At 42.2% G+C, this 20652-nt stretch overlaps 1 protein-coding gene across 8 annotated transcripts in view; it reads left to right on the top strand.

The window, feature by feature from the left end:
* Positions 1-20652, top strand: part of LOC105474707 (consortin, connexin sorting protein) — a 114879-nt gene that overhangs the window by 82163 nt on the left and 12064 nt on the right. For all 8 annotated transcript variants that reach the window (XR_982927.3, XM_011729528.3, XM_011729529.3 and 5 more), the window contains 3 exons: positions 5288-5309; positions 5480-5576; positions 10577-11475. Coding sequence is in view for 7 of the 8 variants with exons in the window: in XM_011729528.3 (XP_011727830.2) it covers positions 5288-5309; positions 5480-5576; positions 10577-11475 (1018 nt within the window). In the remaining variant the exon portion in view is untranslated. The remainder of the gene's footprint in view (positions 1-5287; positions 5310-5479; positions 5577-10576; positions 11476-20652) is intronic.

The following is a 20652-nucleotide window of genomic DNA, read 5'->3' as shown; positions in this document are numbered from 1 at the left end:
TGAAGAGTGTGGTGATGAAGGACTGTTGATGTGAGTATGCTGAGTGAAGAGTGTGGTGATGAAGGACTGTTGACGTGAGTATGCTGAGTGAACAGTGTGGTGATGAAGGACTGTTGACATGAGTGTGGTGATGAAGGACTGTTGACGTGAGTATGCTGAGTGAACAGTGTGGTGATGAAGGACTGTTGACATGAGTGTGGTGATGAAGGACTATTGACATGAGTATGCTGAGTGAAGAGTGTGGTGATGAAGGACTGTTGACGTGAGTATGCTGAGTGAAGAGTGTGGTGATGAAGGACTGTTGACGTGAGTATGCTGAGTGAAGAGTGTGGTGATGAAGGACTGTTGACGTGAGTATGCTGAGTGAAGAGTGTGGTGATGAAGGACTGTTGACGTGAGTATGCTGAGTGAAGGATTGTTGCATCTTTCCTCCGTGGTGGAAAGACTGATAGCGCCCACAGCAGCTCTGAAGGGCTGTTGTGGACAGCAGGGCGGCTGCTGATGGTGTAAGGATCATGGTGAGGGATATTCCTGAATGAAGACTTCTGGTTGGAAGTGAGGCACAGCATCCGGTTGGGTAGATATAGGCCATATCTGGAAGCAGGTGTTTAGTCTTCCTTGTGTTTTGGTTTTAAGAAGAAGAAAATGTTTTGGTTAATTTCAGCTTGGTAGGAGAAATTGGCCTGGACAACCACTTATCTGTTAATGTTTTGGAGGAAGAAGTAGCCTTGGGGGTGAATTTGACCCTGGTACGATGGACTCAGTCGGGGAGTCCTTGGACTCTCACTGCTGTTGGCGTGCTGAGTATTACCGTGTAGGGGCCTGTCCACTTCGGTTGTAGCTTTTTGTGAGGGTCGGGTTGGCTGATAAACACGTCGGTGCCTGCAAGACAGTTATGCTGAGAGGACAAGAGGTGTCGGCAGGGAGAGGCGTGGCCTCGTTGGCTGCTTCATGAATGAAAGTCTTTGTCTGGATTAAGGAGGGGAGGTAATTCCCGAGTGGCTCAGAGTCTGGTAAGGGTGGAGGCCCTGAGACAAAAGCTCGTCCATACATGATTCCAAAGGAACTATAAAAAGAGGGTGCTTTTGGTGTTGCACGAAGTCTCATGAGGGCGAAAGGGAGATTTCTCGGCCACGACTGGCGGGTTTCTAGAGCCAGCTTGGTGAGTTGGGCTTTAAGGACAGAGCTGACCTTTTCAACTTTGCCTGAAGATTGAGGCCTGTAAGGGGTATGGAGAACCCGTTTCATTCCTAAGGATGTAGAGACGCCTTGGGTAATTTGGCTGATGAAGGCAGGCCCATCATCCGACTCGATGGATATTGGGAGTCCGAAACAGGGAATTATATGCACCATGAGAGTTTGTATGACGACATTTGCAGCTTCTGAAGTTGTTGGGAACGCTTCTACCCACCCGGAGAAAGTACAGACAAAGACTAGAAGGTAGCGGAGCCGTTTATCAGGCGGCATGTGAGTGCATCTACCTGCCAATCTTGCCCAGGTTCTTCACCCTGGGCTTGGTGGTTAGAGAAAGGCGGCGGCCAGAGGGAATCCTGGGGTGACACTGAGTGGCAGATAGAGCAGGACTGGGTGATCTCTCAAACACGGCTGGAAAGGTGAGGACAAGTGAGAATAGGGCGGAGACGTTGCAAGAGAGATTTGTAGCTGACCTGGAAAGAGTTGTGGAGGCTTTGGAGGATCGGCGTTGTTGGAGCGTGAGGAAGAATGAAGCACCCCTCCTTGATGTACCACGGTCCTTGCTGTTGGAGGTTCTGGGCCAGGAAGTACTCCTTTTCTTCTGAGGAGTAAGAGGAAAGAACAAGGACAGGCACAGAAACTGGCCTTGCACGGTTGTGGGGCTCCTTGTTTGACCACCGGATCTGCTAGCGCATTTCCAGCCGATACAGGATCGCCTGGGGTTTGGGGGCCTCTGCAGCGAATGATGGCAGCTTTCTGCGGGCACCTGGCAGCCCGAAGGAGCTTGCTGATGGGAGAGCCGTGTATGACAGAAGTGTTGTTTGCAGTTAGGAAACCTCTTTCTTTCCAGATGGACCAGTGTGAGTGCGCTGTGTGGAACACATAACGAGAATCTGAATATATATTGATCTGTTGCCCGGCTGCTAGAGTGAGAGCTCGAGTGAGGACGATGAGTTCAGCCTTTTGGGAGGTGGTGCCTAGGGGAGCGGATTGGCTTCACTAGTGTGGGTGGGTGACAGCGTAGCCGGCATGTCGGCGTCCTTGGTGTAGGAAGGAGCTGCCAGCTGCAAACCAAGTAAAGGAGGCGTCTGGAAGGGGTTGATCTGTGAGGTTTGGAAAAGGTGTAAGAAAGGTTTGAACAGTGTCCACAGAAGTGTGCAGGGTCTTGGGAGGTAGTGGCTTCAGGTAAGAGCGTGGCCGGGTTTAGATGGGAGCTGGTTAGCCCGATGATTTGGGGGTTTCTATGAATAGAGCGTACAGTCGGAGGAGCCGTGGGGCAGACATGAGACAGTACACTGCGGTGAGCTAGCACATCTTGATGTTATGGGTTGAATAAACTGTTAGGTTGGCATGAAGGATAGTTTTAGACTTTCACAGGTGAGGACAGCAGCTGCCACCAGTGCTTGGAGACAGGCAAGCCGTCCGAGAACTGTGGTTTCGAGCTGTTTAGAGAGGTAGGCAGCAATCGGAGGGCGAGTCCCTTAGACTGGGTTAGAACACGTAGTGTAACTCCACGCCGTTCATTGAAATAGAGGGAGAAAGGTTTGGTGAGGTCTGAGAGAGTGAGGACGGGGGCTGAGGTGAGAGCCTTCTGGAGTAGATGGAAGGGTTGGGTAGTAGGCTGTGCAGGGTTTAAAGGCTCATGGAGAGGGCCTTTAGCAGCTTAGTGTAACAGTTTGGCAAGTAGAGCGAAGGAGGGAACCCAGAGCCTAAAATACCCCACTAGTCCTAGAAAAGAGAGAATTTCTTGCTTAGTTTGCGGAGGTAGGAGGGACTGGAGGAGGGATATGCGGTCGGTGTGAGCCCTCAGGTTTGCAGGGTAAGAGCTAGGCCAAAGGAGGTGACTGAGGGGTGCATATTTGTGCTTTCTTAGGGGAGACCCAATACCCCCACTCTGCCAGGAAATTGAAAAGAGAGAGAGTGTGACCGTTGCAGTCTTTTTGAGAGAGGCTGCACAGGAGCGTATCATCAACATATTGAAGGAAAGTGGACAGTTCTAGGAATAAGGTACAGAGGTTGTGAGCAAGGGCCCGGGTTTCAGCATCAGGTGCAAGGCTCTAGTATTGGTTCGAATCCCGAGACTGCACCAACAAACAGCACAAGGCGGTGTGGAGCAACACGCTGTTTTGATGAGCCCCTGGGTGCAGACGGGCTGAGGCCTAAAATGGCATCAGCCCCATGTGAGGAAGGGGCCGGAGTTTTATGGTCTCCTGTAAACAGGAAGTGTCCCTGTCTGATGTAACTGCTACGTGGTACCCGGATGGCCTCTCTCCGTCCTCAGGGGTAGGTGTCTTCCGACCAGCCCTCTCCCTGCTTCTGTTATCTTGCTGACGCTGACAAGCATTTGTCACACAAGTGGCCTTGGCCTTGGGACTGGGCCTGAGAAGGGAGGAGTTATTCATCCCCCCCCCAGGCTTTCAGGCCCCAGGGAGAATCTTTCATTTATAGGTTCCTTTCTCAGTTTTTGTTGAGTTTCTTACCCTGAACTCAATAAAAGGTCAACTTTATGTAGGTTCAAAAGATTCTTCTGATTAGATATTTTAAAATATAACTTCTGATTTTGATCTCTTTTTGATTAAGAGATGAGCAGTTCAGATGGACAGAACTGTGTATTAGGGCTTTTGATTCTACTCGCTAATGTTTCTGTGTTGCAGTAAAAACATGACATTTTTAAGAGTAGTCTGATGCTGGAAAGCTAATAGAATATGGTATCTAACCAAAATCTTGCGAAAGGAAAACTGCGTTTACCAGGTAATTTTCAGTTGCTTGAATTGTATCAAGGAGCTGGATTTTTTAAACTAAAGAATAATAATAATAAGGCACTTACTTTTTAAAAAAACATCCTTATTCAGAGATCCAGATTTCTGAGGACAAAGGGACACAGTAGTGTTTAAACTAGTGCAAATTTCTGGAATTTAGAACATGAATTCTCCATACAAAGGCTAAAAGACTTTCCATTCTATGGATAACTTTTTCTCCTTTTCTCTCAGAACCAATGAGAGTAAACTAAAGCTCTGTTTGTTAATAGTGAGGCAGTGCCAGGTAATTGTCACGTAGTTCATGCAGCAGGTAAAGAACTCACAAATATTTATTGAACATGACATCAGCATGGTGTCTTTATGCTTCAAAATTTAGATAATTCCCCCCATATCATTACTCTTAAATTTTTGAATATTTAAAAATATTTTCAAGTTATACATCAAGTGTACAAGCTTGATGAGTTTTTGCATAAACATATGTCTATGTGACTACCAGTCTGAGCAAGGTACAAGATACGGAACATTCCAGCCCCTCAGAAGGCTCCCTCATGCACCTGCCAACTTCGTACCCACCCCCAATAGTAACCACTGTCTGGACTCTATATAACAATATATTTGCCTGTCCTGTAATTGTATATAAATGGGATCATGCAGAATATAGATTTTTATGTCTAGATTCTTGCACCCATCAGTATGTCTTGTTCCATGTTGTTGCATGTAACAGTGGTTTGCTCTGTTTTATTGCAGTACAGATTTCTTGGATGACTATGCAGCAATTTATTCATTCTATCATTAGTAGACGTTTGGGATGTTTCTTGTTTTGTGAATATTATGAATAAAGTGGCGATGAGCATTTTTGTGTGTGCCTTTAATGGATATGTACGTTCTGTTATCTTGGGTATTCCCTAACGTTTAATATTTATACTTTTTATCTGTTTCCATGGAGAATTCCAACAAAATTATCTTCAACCATAATCTATTTTAGACTAAAATGACATAAACTGAAATTTTTTAAATATGTGTATGTGAAATCGTCTTTATTTATTAGCAAAAGGTTAGCATTCTTTTTTTTTTTTTTCTTTTGGAGTGCAGCGTTGGTAGCTTCTTTGGGGGTTTCCAGTTTAATTGGCCATCTAAGGAGATTAACACATGATATAGCTGCACTTTGAACTATGTGAGCCAGTGGTAATGTTTCAGCCGTGGAAATGTTCTGTGCTAATATTAGAATCCAGAGAAGCTGTATTTTTTTATAGCCATTTCAGTGACATTTGTTTGGAAGCGTATTGCTGCTGTAATTTTTTTTTTAATTCTTTTTTCTTTCTTTTTTTTTACAGTCCTCTTTTATCCAAACATAAGGTAAGAAATTGTTTCTTTTGAAAATATTTCTAGGAAAAATGTTTGTGTCATATGTCTGTTGTATGGACTGTTTTGGAAAATAAAGAAACCTTTCTCAAGTTATTTTCAGCTTCCTAGTTTAACACAACAGTTTTCCCAAAAGTTGGGTTTTCTCGTTTTAAACTTTTTAGATAGCAGCTGTGGAGAAGTCCCAGGAAGGGAAATGCTCTACGCAGTTACGAGTGTCTGAAGATCCAAAGGAAAGAGGAGCTGCCACCAAAGAGTCAGGTATGTTTTAACTTAAGCTAGGGAGCAACGGGAAAGATACCTGCCTCCTCTGATATTTTACAAGTGTTACCTCTGATTTGCTGTGAAGGATCTTTTCTTTTTTTTTTTTTTTGCACTTACATTTTTGTACCTATACCTCTCCTAGAAAAATAGCAAAACAAGAATTTTTATATTGTTTAGCTCCACATTTTAGACTTCTGGTAGTAGATACCATAAAATCTAAGTTCTTATAAAAACATAAAATTCTTATGTTTTCAGTAGGTGGTTTTATATATATATCTAACAGAATAAGCAAAGATGGTACAAAATGCTCCGAAATAGAACTGGCGTTGGTACATTCATACATTGTTTTCTGTTTAAAAACCAACAGTTATTGTATGCACTTTACCAGAAATTTGTTCTGTCAATTTAGATATTTAAAACTCTGTATCTTGATAATTCATAGCAATTTAATTTCTCCCCTTTTCTGTTTACTAACATATGATATACTTTAGTTTGTGTATGTATTTCTAAAGCATTGATGATGATTTCCTACCACCTTGTGCCCTTATATCAGAAGATTTTAAGAGGCTTTCTTCTAAATGTTTGGCATGTTGCTCATTATAAAAGCTTTAGAAAATAAAAATAAATGAATATGTTTTAGGGTTTTTTTCCCCTTGACATCTAATTTTACTATTAATGTATATTTCCAGGTTTTATGTTACTGGGCCTGAGAGCCCTGATACTGAAGAGGAAGTGTCAGGTGTTTTGGACGAGTTGCCCTGAAGTGATGTGATGATGATGATGATGATGATGATGATGATGATGATGTCATGATTAGCCTTTTGCCCTCCCCCCCTTTTTTTTGAGACAGGGTCTCACACTGTTGCCCAGGCTGGAGTGCAGTGGCACCATCACGGCTCACTGCAGCGAGCTCCTGGGCTCAAGTAATCCTCCTGCCTCAGCCTCCCCAGTACCTGAGATTATAGGCACACACCACGGCATCCAGTTAATTTTTAAACATTTTTGTGGATATGGAGGTCTCACTGTGTTACTCAGGCTGGTCTGGAAGTCCTGAGCTCAAGCGGTCCTCTCACCGCGGTCCCACAAAGTCCTGGAATTACAGGCATGAGCCACCATGCCCGGCCAGCCTTTTACTCTTTACAAAGTATCTTTTTATTCTTTCAAATCTTGCTTCACCTCCTTTTCACTTCTGAGACAAGCTAGGGATGTTGCCTTGGGTCAGTCCTGCTAGACTCTGTTCTTCCTGTCTTTCCTTTTCTAGTCATTTTTATATCAGAAATCACCGTAAAATGAGCTTCATAACAATCTTAAAAGGAGGAAAAATACCACAAAGCTGCCTAGTGTGGGTGTGAACGTGTGTCTGTGTTGGGCACATTGAGAAAAGTGCTATTACAGGCTGTGCATTTGAGCTTGAGACTGACTTAGCATGGTTGCTGCCCAGCACCTCCTTCAACTTGGCCTCTGCTTTGATTCATGTGGTACAGATGGGGAAACTGAGGTACCAAGTTTAGTCACTTGCTTGGTGCTTTGATTCACAGCTAGAACCTGGGTCTTCCCATTTCTTTCTTTTTTTTTTTTTTTTGAGATGGAGTCTCGCTCTGTTGCCCAGGCTGGAGAGCAGTGGCGCGATCTCGGCTCACTGCAAGCTCCCCCTCCCGGGTTCCCGCCATTCTCCTGCCTCAGCCTCCCGAGTAGCTGGGACCACAGGCGCCGCCACCACGCCCGGCTAATTTTTGTATTTTTAGTAGAGATGGGGTTTCACCGTGCTAGCCAGGATGGTCTCGATCTCCTGACCTCATGATCCACCCACCTCAGCCTCCCAAAGTGCTGGGATTACAGGCGTGAGCCACCACGCCTGGCCGGGTCTTCCCATTTCTAATTGAATGCAGCCTGCTTCTGCTAAGTGCATTGTATGGCTTATCAAAGGCTTCAACAATCCAGATGTCCCAGGAATAACCCTGTGAGGGAGTATGGACTGAATTCTCGGGAAAGAAATGTTGGGGCCCAAGTTTCACCAATGTTTTAAAGAGAAATGTCGACAATGTGGGTGACTCTCCGAATGTAGTTTGGAAATCTTGGCTTTTCCAAAATTATGGTGGAGTTTTTTTCCCCATATTTTCTGTAGTATTTCTAAATAATGGGATGAAGCAACCATTTTCAGGTTATTTTGTAAATAATACATTGTACCCATAGATTGTCTTTATTGCTTATCACTTAAGTGATATCTCAGTTCATTAGATACGATACTTTAAGCGGTTGTACTTCGTGACATAGCGGCCGTCCACCACCTCACCTCCAACTCATAAAATGGCACCTCAGACTGATTCTGTACCTTTTCAGTCACTTACTAATAAGCTATTAAATAGTCTCATTTTGATTATTTAGAGCTTAGCCCTATTCAATCCTGAACTTGATTTTCACACTTAAATCTCATTGTACTCAAAGCTCTTCTCCGCCCTCCAGTTGCCAGGGCTGGGAACACAGTCTGCTCCTGGTTGGAGTTCACTGGATTGGTGTTTATGACTGAACCCAGGTCGTGTGGTGGCTCCAGCAGGAGCAGCTACGGAGGAGGTTACCCCCAAGCTGCTCCCCTAGATATTTGCAGCCTTTAGGTAACTGACCCTCAGCTGGAAGCAACGCACCGCATTCCTCTGATGTGGGGGTTCTCTCTGCCCTGTGCTTTCACAGTGCCTGTGGGACTGTGGTTCCCAGTCTCATTTAGTCTCTGAATCCTGTGGACATGTTTCGAGGGACATCTTCTGAACCTTTGGGTACCTGGAATCGTGGAGGAGCGGCTTGGCCCCCTTTCCCCTTGGCTGTGGCCCTCACTGCTCTAACCTTCCCCCATTTAACAGAGGGAGGGGCAGACCAGCAAGCCCAGTGGCAAAGCAGACAACCAAAGGAAAGTGAAATGTGCCTGTGTTTTCTTGCAGCCTCACAAACTTAGAGTGATTCTTTGGGGTGGGGAGAGAGAAGGAAGGCTGTGTTCTCCCAAAGGTGACCACTTCTTCCTTCTCCTGATCCGCATCTGATAATTTGAGTCAGGGTGTCAGGGGAGGTGCTATGAACTCTACTGAATAGCTACCTCTCAGCAACCCGGAGTTGAGGTGGCAGCCTCAGCACCAGATGCTCTGAAATCTGAAGCCGACGTTTCAGGAATGCCTTTTGCTTGATATGGTGTGGGCCTCAATTGTCAGTTGGTAATTAGTAGTAAAGTATCAATATGTTTTTGGAGTCCAGGGTGAAAAGGAAAGAAAAAAAAAAAGAAAAAGTATCAGTAAATAAAAAAACAAATGGAATAAAATTATCATCATGTTTTCTCTTTTATTTTCACATTTGGCTCATTTATTTAAGTTAAACAGCATATTAGTATAAAAAGGTTAAAACTTCTAAAATAGTTACGAATGCTAAGTGTACCAATAAAGCGAGAATGAGCAAGCTTCTCTGTTTTCTACCCATCCATGCACTGCTCCTTCATTATTCACACGGAGGTTTTTAACTGTTTCATTTTAAAGTGAAAGAAAAATAAGTTGGTTTTACTTAAAGTAGAAATTGAAAGAGATGTCAAAATTCAAACCCCACTTTGGGAGGCCGAGAAGGGCAGATCACGAGGTCAGGAGATCGAGACCATCCTGGCTAACACAGTGAAACCCCGTCTCTACTAAAAACTACAAAAAACTAGCCGGGCGAGGTGGCGGCGCCTGTAGTCCCAGCTACTCGGGAGGCTGAGGCAGGAGAATGGCGTAAACCCGGGAGGCGGAGCTTGCAGTGAGCTGAGATCCGGCCACTGCACTCCAGCCCGGGCGACAGAGCGAGACTCCGTCTCAAAAAAAAAAAAAAAAAAAAAAATTCAAACCCATTTCTACTTGTTGCAAAAACGTATCCTTTTTATTGCTACCCTTTGCTACCTCCCTTTAAGAAGTTGCAAGTAGGCCGGGCGCGGTGGCTCAGGCCTGTAATCCCAGCACTTTGGGAGGCCGAGGTGGGTGGATCAGGAGGTCAGGAGGTTGAAACCATCCTGGCCAACACGGTGAAACCCTGTCTCTACTAAAAATACCAAAAATTAGCCAGGCGTAGTGGCGGGCGCCTGTGGTCCCAGCTACTGGGGAGGCTGAGGCAGGAGAATGGCGTGAATCCGGGAGGCGGAGCTTGCAGTGAGCCGAGATCGCATCACTGCACTCCAGCCTGGGAGACAGAGTGAGACTCTGCCTTAAACAAACAAACAAAAGTTGCAAGTAATTTGCAAACACATTTATTAGTGGTATTATGGTCAAATTGTAAATTTTAACAGAACTGAGTTTTGTTCCTTTTATCTTAGTAAACCAGACCAATACTACTTTTCTTTGTTTGGTTGTTTTTTAAGACAGTTTTGCTCTTGTTGCCCAGGCTGGAGGGCAATGGCGCCATCTCGGCTCAAGCAACCTCCGCCTCCCGGGTTCAAGCAATTTTCCTGCCTCAGCCTCCTGAGTAGCTGGGATTACAGGCATATGCCGCCACGCCCAGCTAATTTTGTATTTTTAGTAGAGACAGGGTTTCTCCATGTTGGTCAGTCTGGTTTCAAACTCCCGACCTCAGGTGATCCGCCCACCTCAGCCTCCCAAAGTGCTGGGATTACAGGCGTGAACCACAGCACCCGGCCCAATACACCATGTCTTAAATGTGCTGAAAATAATTTTTCTAACTTCATTTTAATGTAAAAGGCTAATAAAGTTCAGAATAGCTTTTAAACCTTTGAAAATGACTTTTTTGATTATAATGAGGACTAAATGATTTAGTCATATTCACATGCTTTTGAATAATCCCTGTTCTGTATAAGGATTATTTACTAAATATTTTAGGTATTTCCTCTACCTAAAGACAGTATAATGCAACAGATAGAATTTCCATTTGAAAGGGTTAGAATATTGTTGTATTACACATATTCATAAGTCCCTTCTTTTCCTTCCCATACAAAGTGTTTTTTGAATTTTTAACAATTTATTTTTCTTCATCTTTAGAGAGTAAAACTTGTCTTGGCACAGAGCCAGATAAAGACAGCCAACGTAACGAGGATCCCGTGGGGAGCGGTCCCTGCTGTCGTCAGATGGACCAGCAGGCGGATGCCCCGAGCCTTTCGGTAACTGCAGGAAAGGACCACACGGAGGAGCTGCTCTGCCGCACTGAAGCCACGTTACCGCTCCACACCCAGTCCTCCGAGACAGCAGGGAGCCCGTCTGGGCCAGACTCTTCTGAGGATGCTTGTGAGGATGACAGTGGCTCGCAGCTGGCTCAGACGGAGGCCTGCCAGGCTGTGGCCAGAATAGAGGGCATTGCTGAAGACCCTAAAGTGTTGCCTTCCAGCGAGTCAGCGACGGAGACATTGATTTTACCAGGCTGTGACCGTATACCTCCTGCATTGATTTCTGAGGGTAAATATTCACAGGCTCAGAGAAAAGAACTTCGTTTGCCACTTCGGGATGCTTCTGAGGCGTTGCCCACAGACCAACTTGCGAACAATGAATTAAATGAGCTGCAGCAGCCTGATCTTACGGACAGTGATGGAAAATCACCACAGGCGCTGGCTGACTCACACGGCTCTGAGAATGTGCTCTGTGGAAATAATCAAATATCTGACCTAGGCACACTGCTTCCAGAGGTGTGTATGGCCCCAGAGGAAAAGGGAGAGAAAGATGAGCAACTCAGCAGAGAAACAGAAGACTATTTGAACAGCCTTTTAGAAGGATGTTTAAAAGATCCTGAAGATTCCCTTTCCTACGAAGATAACCAAGACAACGACTCTGATCTCCTTCAAGATCTCTCTCCTGAAGAAGCATCCTATAGTTTGCAGGAGAATCTGCCTTCTGATGAGAGCTGTCTTTCTCTTGATGATCTTGCCAAAAGGATAGAGATTGCAGAGGTAAATCAGAGATGAAGTACAATTAAAAGTAAAATGGCATTTAAAAAACATATATGTATTAAATATTGCCTTGTTTTTGTAAGTTTTCTCTTGTCTCAAACATGAGGGAAAATTCTGGTTCACATAGGCTTTTAATTATTAGTAGTTTTTACATTTGTGTGTATTGAATAAAATGACTTTTAATCATTATAATGTTCATACTACAAGATGTTCTATTGCATGCTTCCAGCTAGAGTGAGCCTTATCATATATATCCATTTTTTATAGTCCTGACTGATACGTGGCAGTTCCAGAAATTGGAATCAAGACAAGAATAGTCACATTCTAATAAGGAAGTCTCATTTTTCTTCTCATACATCTAGCAGATAAAATATGATATGTACTTACTGTTTCCTCCTCTTGTTAATATATTTTTAAAATCTTTTAAAATAGTCTAAAGAATGGACGGAACGTTTTAAAATGGAAGAGATACTGGATTAATTTTTAACCTTATATTAAGTTGAAAAGATTAAGGAAAAATGACCATTTTTCAAAGTTTGGAAAAAGAAAAGATAAAAGCCATATCCAAACTACAGCACCCTCACCAAGGTGGCCTGGATGGTAGAGCAGAATTTGATTGCCTTAGTTCCAGTACAATCCCACCGGTTAGTTAACAGCTTCTTGGAGTTACTTTTTACCTCTGTAAGCCTGTTTTCTTCTCTGAAAATTTGGATACGAGCTGCCTTTCCTTTTCTTCACCATTTTTACCCCCAAGTTCACTTTTAAGTCCCATTTCTACTCATTGTATTCTGAATCAGCATTATCATTGGAAAAAAAAATAAGGGGGAAAATGAAAAAGTAACAAAGCCAAAGTAGACAATAAAATATATGTGAAAATAGAAGACTGTGAAAAGCTTTCTAAGGTAATTATAACTGTTATATTACTAGCTCCCTTTATTGCCATTTACAGTCAATTCTCTATAAACAATGACTTTTCTTTTTAATTTTTTTCTTGCTAAAATTAGATAGAATAGTAAAGCACTTGGCTTACTGTTCATTCTCTTATTTTAACCAGACAGCTTGGTTGCCATTTGCGGTTAATTCTCTACAGACTATTGGTTTTTTTTTTTTTTATTTTTTGCTTAACGAAATTATTTAATATTGCTTAATGGGCACAGAGTTTCCATTTGGGGCGATGAAAAATGTTGGCAATAGATGGTGGTGATGGTGCACGTTTTGATTGTAATGAATGCTGCTGAATTGTATACTCACCAAGAGTTAAGGGCAGTTTCATGTGATATATATTTTTCCACAATGTTAAAAATAGTTTTTTAAAAAATTAGGGCTAATGGTAAAGCACTTAATCCGGTATTCATTCTCCTGTATATTTTAACTAAATCTCTGGTACAGGAAGTTAACAACACAAAGCTTATACCCATATTCAGATCTTAGCTGTAATGCCAAAAAAGTTACCATTATCTGCCTTTTTTCATGCCAATAATCAAGTCGACCGTAAAGGGAGAACCCCTGTGGTCTAATTTTACCTTTTTAGGTCTAAATTGTGAAGAAGGAGCAGAGTGCTCCTGTTGTCTTGCCCACCTTGTAAAACGTTTTCCTCCATTTTAACATTTGACTAGTTACACACTGATAATCACGTGGCCTTTTTAGAACTGTCTTTCCCCAGTAACTCGTATTTGAGGGGATAATAGGAAGTTTTGGAATTTCAGTTTTTGCTTCTGCCTGCAAGCTGTTCGGCTGGAGACATTTCTGTTGTCTAGTTTGCCAGGTGTCCCCTCCAGAGCAGCTCTTTGAGTTTCGGTCACCTTTGTCTGCAGCCTCCTCCCTGCCCAGCTGTGTTGAAGACGCACAGGGTCTTGTCAGGGATGTGTCAAAGGTCTGTAGCGTTTCTCCTGTGTGTTTCACTCCTGTGTGTTTCACTCCTGTGTGTTTCACTCCTGTGTATTTCAGTCATCTATTGACAAGTACTTCCAAAGCCTACAATTGATCAACATCCTTTTCCCAAATTACTTTTCCCCACATCACTAAATTTAAAATTGTACTCAACTGAGTCATCCTATTTCTAAGAAATAAAAGAATTGTTTATATTGGGAAAAAAATATTTTAAGGTGGCAGATTGTTAAATTAATGTTGCGTATTACAACTAAATGGAATATTCCCTCCTCAGACTCAAAACACAATGTCACTTCTACTGGGTAACAGCTAACAGTGGAAATTATATGTGTTTAACGTTGTATTTTCTATTAAGTTAATACATAATGGTCTCCTTTCCTAAGATTATATTGATCTATTAAGTTAAGCCATTTTAAGGACCCCAAAAGCTACATATGCATGACTTACAAAGCTAATTTACTTTCCTATGACAATGCTAAGCAGATTGTTAAACATTTGCTTTCCTAATACTTACTACCCTCTCTATTCTGAGAAGCATAGTTTAACAAAGTCTGCCTAATTCCTTAAGAATGAGGTTTTGGACTAAGTAAAATATCCAGGCAATTGTGGGTTTGCTTATAAGTGCAAACTTAGGATTTTTATTTTAAAATTTTCTTTTAATTTTAGATTTGAACCTACAACATTTTAATTCAAACTTTTTTTTTTTTTTTTTTTTTTTTTTTTTTTTTTTTTTTGATACAAAGTCTCACTCTGTCGCCCAGGCTGGAGTACAGCAGCATGATCTCAGCTCACTGCAACCTCCATCTCCAGGGTTCAAGCAATTCTCGTGCCTCAGTCTGTTGAGTAGCTGGGACTACAGGCATGCACCACCATGCCCCGCTAATTTTTGTATTTTTAGTAGAGGCGGGGTTTCACCATGTTGGCCAGGTTGGTCTTCAACTCCTGGCCTCCAGTAATCCACCTGCCTCGGCCTCCCAAAGTGCTGGGATTACAGGCGTCAGCTACCACACCTGGCCATCAAACACTGTCTGTTTGTGCTTTCAGTCAGATTTTATTAAGAGTCTTCCCTGTGTTTGGTGCTGAGGATACAATGAAAAATCAGATGATGTTCTTGGCCTTTTGGGGGCTCTCTGCTGTCACACTTGGCTAATTTTACTGGAATTGTTTTTGAAATTTTTTTTATGCTCCCTTCCTTTTGTGATTAGAGGATATAGAACATGATCTCTTAATAACCAAGTAATTTTGAACAGCATTTTTCATGCACTTAGGAACCCCGAGACAATGAGCCTGTCCCCTCCACCCCCGACACTGCTGTGCAGGTGGTCCTAGGTGGTCCTTCTCTGTTCGCTTTCCCGGATCTCCCTGTGACCTCTCCCGCCTCAGGTTCTCTTACTTCCCTCTTTCTACCATTGTGTTTGTGGTAGAACATGCTGGTTTGTTCTTTCTTTGCCAGCTTTCCCCTTTTCTTTTGTCTGCCTGCTTTCGTTTCCTTGCCACTTTTGCATTGCCCAGCCTTGGCTCCAGTGGACCTTGGTTTTGATCATCATTGCCAGCCCAGTGCAAGCACTTGTTTTGCTGTGTTACTTTGAACAATTGGATTCATCACATCAAATGAAATAATTTATAGAGAACTAAAATGTCTATGCTATTTATATAGTGACATGTATAAAGGGAACTTGTCTAGGTTTGGAAAGCTTTTTCAAACCCAGTAATTTGCTATGTAAAGTGATAGCTTAATATCTGAAGTATTGCTATTCTTTCTTACGTAAAAAATAGCATGACACATTATCAAAAGTATAGTTTATACTGTATACTGTTTTTAAAAGGCATCAAAAATTTTATCCTCCTTTCATAGATTTTTAAGAAAAAAAAGTATCACATGTGCAGTGTCAGACAACACATTGGAAAGATTTACTCGTTTATTCTCATTCAGTAATTTTTATTGTGACTTCTCTGTGAGGGCCGCATTACAGATGCAGTGACTAAAGTACAGGTAAGGATTTTTATGCAGATGAAGCCTGCAACCTAACAGTCATCTGGCACCAAGTGTGTTGTCTTTTTGCTGCATTTGATTATCCCACAGTTTTTGGCAAGGGATGAAATTGCATTGTAATACCCGTAATACACCAACGTGGTGGTTTTAATGTCAGAACCCAAACCCCTCTACTCCGGAGCCTGATCCTGCAAATAAATCTGTGTTTGCTTGGTTCTGGAACCTGGAAGAGTGGCATTATCTTCTCTTCAAACTCTTCAGCTGTTCCTCCTGTAGCCTGAGACTCAGAGGGAGCTCCTAGCATCAAAACTTGAACGAAATGTGCCATACGAACTCAAAGTGGCGGGATGACCCACCGGGCGCACTCAGCCTCTGTAGACTGTTAGACGCGCAGAAGTGAGGTAGCTGTTTTCTGAACAAGTGAGGTTGAAATTAAAGTTAACCTATTTTTGAACATAATGAAACCTATTTTTTAACATAATGAAAGTTAACCTATTTTTGAACATTGAAAATAATCTTAGTATGTAATTCAGAGGTCCCCTTGTGAGCAGATTTTAGCAACATAATATGCCGTGTGGAGACTAACCATTCCTTTTTCTTCATTAACATCTACATTTATAATCTGCTTGCAGAGATGTCATATGTTCAGAAAACTATATTAAGTGTTTCAGATTCCAGTGATTTTTGTTTTTAGAAATAATTTCATTATTTTTAAAATCTGAGGAAGAGGCCCTGTGTTACTGCTTGGGTCTTTAGAAAGCTTTTACCCTGGGAGAGAGCAACTCATGTTCCTTTTCCTCTGTCTAGATTAGCAACATTCACTTAAATGTTTTCAGATGGCCGGGTGCGGTGGCTCAAGCCTGTAATCCCAGCACTTTGGGAGGCGGAGATGGGTGGATCACGAGGTCAGGAGATCGAGACCATCCTGGCTAACACGGTGAAACCCCGTCTCTACTAAAAAATACAAAAAACTAGCCGGGCACGGTGGCGGCGCCTGTAGTCCCAGCTACTCGGGAGGCTGAGGCAGGAGAATGGCGGGAACCCGGGAGGCGGAGCTTGCAGTGAGCCGAGATCTGGCCACTGCACTCCAGCCCGGGCGACAGAGCGAGACTCCATCTCAAAAAAAAAAAAAAAAAAAAAAGTTTTCAGACCTGCTTGTATCACACAAAGCAAAACACAGGGGAGGACATAAGGTCACACTGTCTAGTGGGGACAAAAATGACAACCCAGATGGCTCCTGGGTTTGCCTTTAGAGAAGCTGTCTAATCGAAGCTGTGAGTTTTCTTCCCCGTTGCCTATTAAGGGAGGTAGTTACTTCTTGGCTAGATCACTGGGATCAGGGAAGTTTCTTTACGACTAGCTGCTGTGGGATTCTCTTGCCAAGTGAAGATGGGAGGCTAGCACTAAGCAGTAGTTGTTTATGAAATCACATTGGTGGCTGCTCTATGGATCCAGAACAAAAGAGGGTCTTAGAAACAGCAGTCATGGTTGTTCTGCCCAGAATGGCTCTTTTGAGAGGAGCAGGGGAAGTCCAGCCTCCTTACAACAGAAGGAATGCAGTCTTCCAATAATGTAAGAGGTTTTAGGAACAATGGTTGGCCCAGAATTTATGTAGATATCTAAAGAGCCCCCAAAGGAAAACCCAGGAATTACCTGTTTTCCAAATGGTCTCGTCCTTGCCTTTTGTTTTTATCATGACCTCTACATTTTCTACTTCATTAATTAATTAATGCTTCTCTTGATTGCCGTGTCTCTTGCACAAAGCTCTTTTTCTTTTCCATTTTAATCACTCTTTTAATTATATTTGTACGGCCTCTTCCTGGATTTTTGCAGTAGTTACTTAATAAGTTTCCCTGTTCCTTGTTTCATCTTCTCCCCTCCAAATGGCTCTTAACGTTAGCCCTCTATAAACTTGGGGTCTCAAACTGGTACCCAAGGAGCCAGTCAGGTATTAGAGTCAATGAAATGACTTAGCTGTAGTGATAGGAAGAAGGTTTCCACGCCTTTTCCAGAAGCATTCAGCTTTTTTAAACTCTACGGATTAAAACCAACCTCAGCTGAGGGTTCTTGATCGAACACCCAGACTGTGAGTTTAAACTCCTCCTGCTGTGAAACCCTTTCTACACCGTCATTCCTTTCCCACAGCTCTCTTTAGCTGCAGGATAAAGGCTGTACTACTCGACATTCAGGACTCCCGTCATCCGGCCCACCTGCCTCTCCAACATCATCTTCTGTGCTGGGGTAGCAGATGGTGCTGTAGTCAGACTGGCCGCCTCACCACCTCCCAGCTACACCCTGCACGTTGTCACCTTTGCTCTTTTCCCTCTGCGTATGTCAGCTCCACCCTGAGGCGAGCAACCTTCTTTCCACATAACCTTTTCTTCCCAGCCCTCAACATCTAGGTCATGGCTTTTTAGCATGGAGAGTACCAAGCAGTGCCTAGCTCATGGCCAGTACTCAGTAAGTGCTAGCTGATGCCATGATTCCCTGATCACTGGAGTCCAGAAGTTTGTTTCTTTCAAACAATTCCTCAGAACTTCAAATGAGGGCGAGGCTGGAACATCACTCTTCCCAAAGTCCGGCCTAAATGTAATCTCCCTCTGTTATCATAAGATGCACACATGCTGTCTTCTACACCAAACTGCAAACTCCTTAAAGATAGGGATTCTGTTAAGTATATCTTTATATTCTCGGCTAAGCTAATACAGGCTGTTGTAAATAACAGCCACTATACACAGTAAGGCTTTTTTTTTCTTAGTTCACTTATAAAAATAAATATCCTTTAATAATAGATTTGGTTTTGATTATTTTCAATGAAAAAGCTACAGTATGTTTAAGTATTTCCTAGGTGCTATCTATGTGTAAATTGCTTATCCGTGTATTTTTTCTTCTTTGGCATATTTAGTGAGCACCTACTTTATTATAGAAACTAGGAAGACAGCGCTGAACACAGAGCAAGTCCCTGCTCTCATAAAGCTTCCTTTCTAGAGGGAGAGACACATAATAAATTAACATAAAAACAAAAATATAGTTTTGGATACTGGAAGAACTATTAAAGAATTTCAACAAGGTGAGGAGATTTAAAGTAACTGAACTGGCAGCTATTTAAACAATTTTCTGGGACTTAAAAATGGGATCATATCTTGACATTCTCTTTTCTTTTTCTATTTTCAACTTATTAAATTGTCCCTTTAAGCAAGCAAAACAAATTACAAAAACATGAGGTAATGCCTAACCTAGAAACTTAGACACGTGATAAAACTCCTGTTATTTTTTAAAGGCTTTTTCCTTTTTAAGTGAATCTTTTAAAGATTCGACATTGATGTACTTCATCATAGTCCGTTTTTTCCCTTGTTTGCTTTCTCCCCGTATTGCAGTGTTCTAAGAAGCAGTGCTGTGGGTCTGAGGTGACCGCCGTGTTCTTTCTGGAAAATGGCTGCGCTTACAGCTGGCACTCCCTGGCCAGCTGTGACGTGTTTTTATCAATTGGCCATGGAAGGAGCCATGACATTAGTCTACTTCCAGATTAATCAAATGACACAAAGATCTTTCATCTAATCTCCTCTCCCCTTATGTCTCTAGATGGACAACTTTGGCCATTAGTTTAAGTATCTCATAAATGAGGTGATGTGTAAGATAAGAATTTTTGCTTGAGTCTTATTTGAAAGTTCTATTAATCTCGTTTTAATTATAATATATAATATAGCATATGGCATAAAGCAGCATTTTAGTAGTCATAGACAATAAGATATTTCACATTAAGGAACTGGCAAGAGGTTTGGTATCGAGTTTGTTTTCAAACTCTACCAGCTTCGGGCACTGCGAGCTGAAGCAAGTTACTCAGGCTCTTGAAGCTTGGCTTCTTCATCTGCAAAGTGGGGCTAAGGCTTCTAAAAGAGAGTTGTGAAAATTAAATATGATGTATTATGTAAATGTCTTTACATAAAATATACACATTTACTAAATTACAGTTGTTATTATGGAACCCAACACTGAAGAAGCAGGCAGAGAATATCACTTGTTTCTGTCGTTAGGAATAGTAGTGGTAAATTTGACATGTGCCACAATAGTGAAATTGCTGGCGTTTAAGGTATTTATGATATACTCTAATAGTATGATTTATGAATGTTAATTCTCAAATCAGTTGGAAGCCAACTGTGTGTTCTTGTTCAGAACTGACCAGCCTAGAGCTTCTGAATGGAGTAAAACCTGTATCATTAAAAGAATGTGACTTGGTATCTATTTTCTTCTTCAATTTAGTGAGGAGGCACTTGCAACAGCAGTGTGTCCCTGAATGTTTTCCTTGTCACATCAGGATTTGCTATTCCGGAAGAGTTGCAGAATAATTTTGTTTTCACAACTAGTTCATTCTGAAAATGCTATTTAAGATGGTCACTGATATCTGAGGGGAAGTGTGGGAAGAACTATTTATTTGCAAATACAGAAGCCTGGCCAGATGGAATATTTTTTAATTCCGTATTTATTCATAGAGCATCACCAGTAGCAATTACATTAATTATAGCTCAGACATTCTTTTTGGTCTCAATAGAAGGGCTTGGCATATTTGGGTAACAATTTGGCAATTGAAGTGGGAAACTAAATTTAGTTTTAAGGCTTTATTTTTTGAGATTTAAAAATTCTTCACCTTTTAATACTGACACTATAGTTAAAAAAAAAAAAAACATGGAAATATTTTTAAGAATAGTTTGGGGCCGGGCACAGTGGCACATACCTGTAATCCTGGCACTTTGGGAGGCCAGGCACTTTGGATTGCTTGAGCCCAGGAGTCCGAGACCAGCCTGGGCAACATAGCAAAACCCTGTCTCCACAAAAGAATGCAAAAAAAATTAGCCAGGCATGGTGGCGTGTGACTGTCGTCCCACCTACAGGAGGCTAAGGTGGGAGGATTGCTTGAGCCTAGGAGGTTGAGGCTACAGCAAGCTGTCAGCATGCCACTGCGCTCCAGCCTGGGCAACAGAGTGCGACCCTCTCTCAAAAAAAAACAGACAAAAACAAAACAAAATAATGGTTTGGAGGGAACACACTGCTCTCTGCCCTAAGTCGGCAGCCCGATCTGTTTTAGAAACACTTGCCAGTCTTTTGAGTGAGGCCCCGAACCAAGACCATGACTTTGTTTTGTCTTACTTGCCCTTCAAGCATGAAATTAAGGCAAACCCCACCAAACTTGTTTCTTAAGATATTTTAGTTGGACTGCCCTGATGTGGTAAGAAAAATTTCTGTTACAGGTAAGCCTGAATGTACCCAAAATTCTTGCAAAAATAGAAAGGCTAGAT

The sequence above is a fragment of the Macaca nemestrina genome, chromosome 1 (assembly GCF_043159975.1).
Source record: "Macaca nemestrina isolate mMacNem1 chromosome 1, mMacNem.hap1, whole genome shotgun sequence".
Classification (NCBI taxonomy): Eukaryota; Metazoa; Chordata; class Mammalia; order Primates; family Cercopithecidae; genus Macaca; species Macaca nemestrina.
The sequence above is the reverse complement of the archived record's forward strand: the minus strand, read 5'-3'. Positions and strand labels throughout refer to the sequence as shown.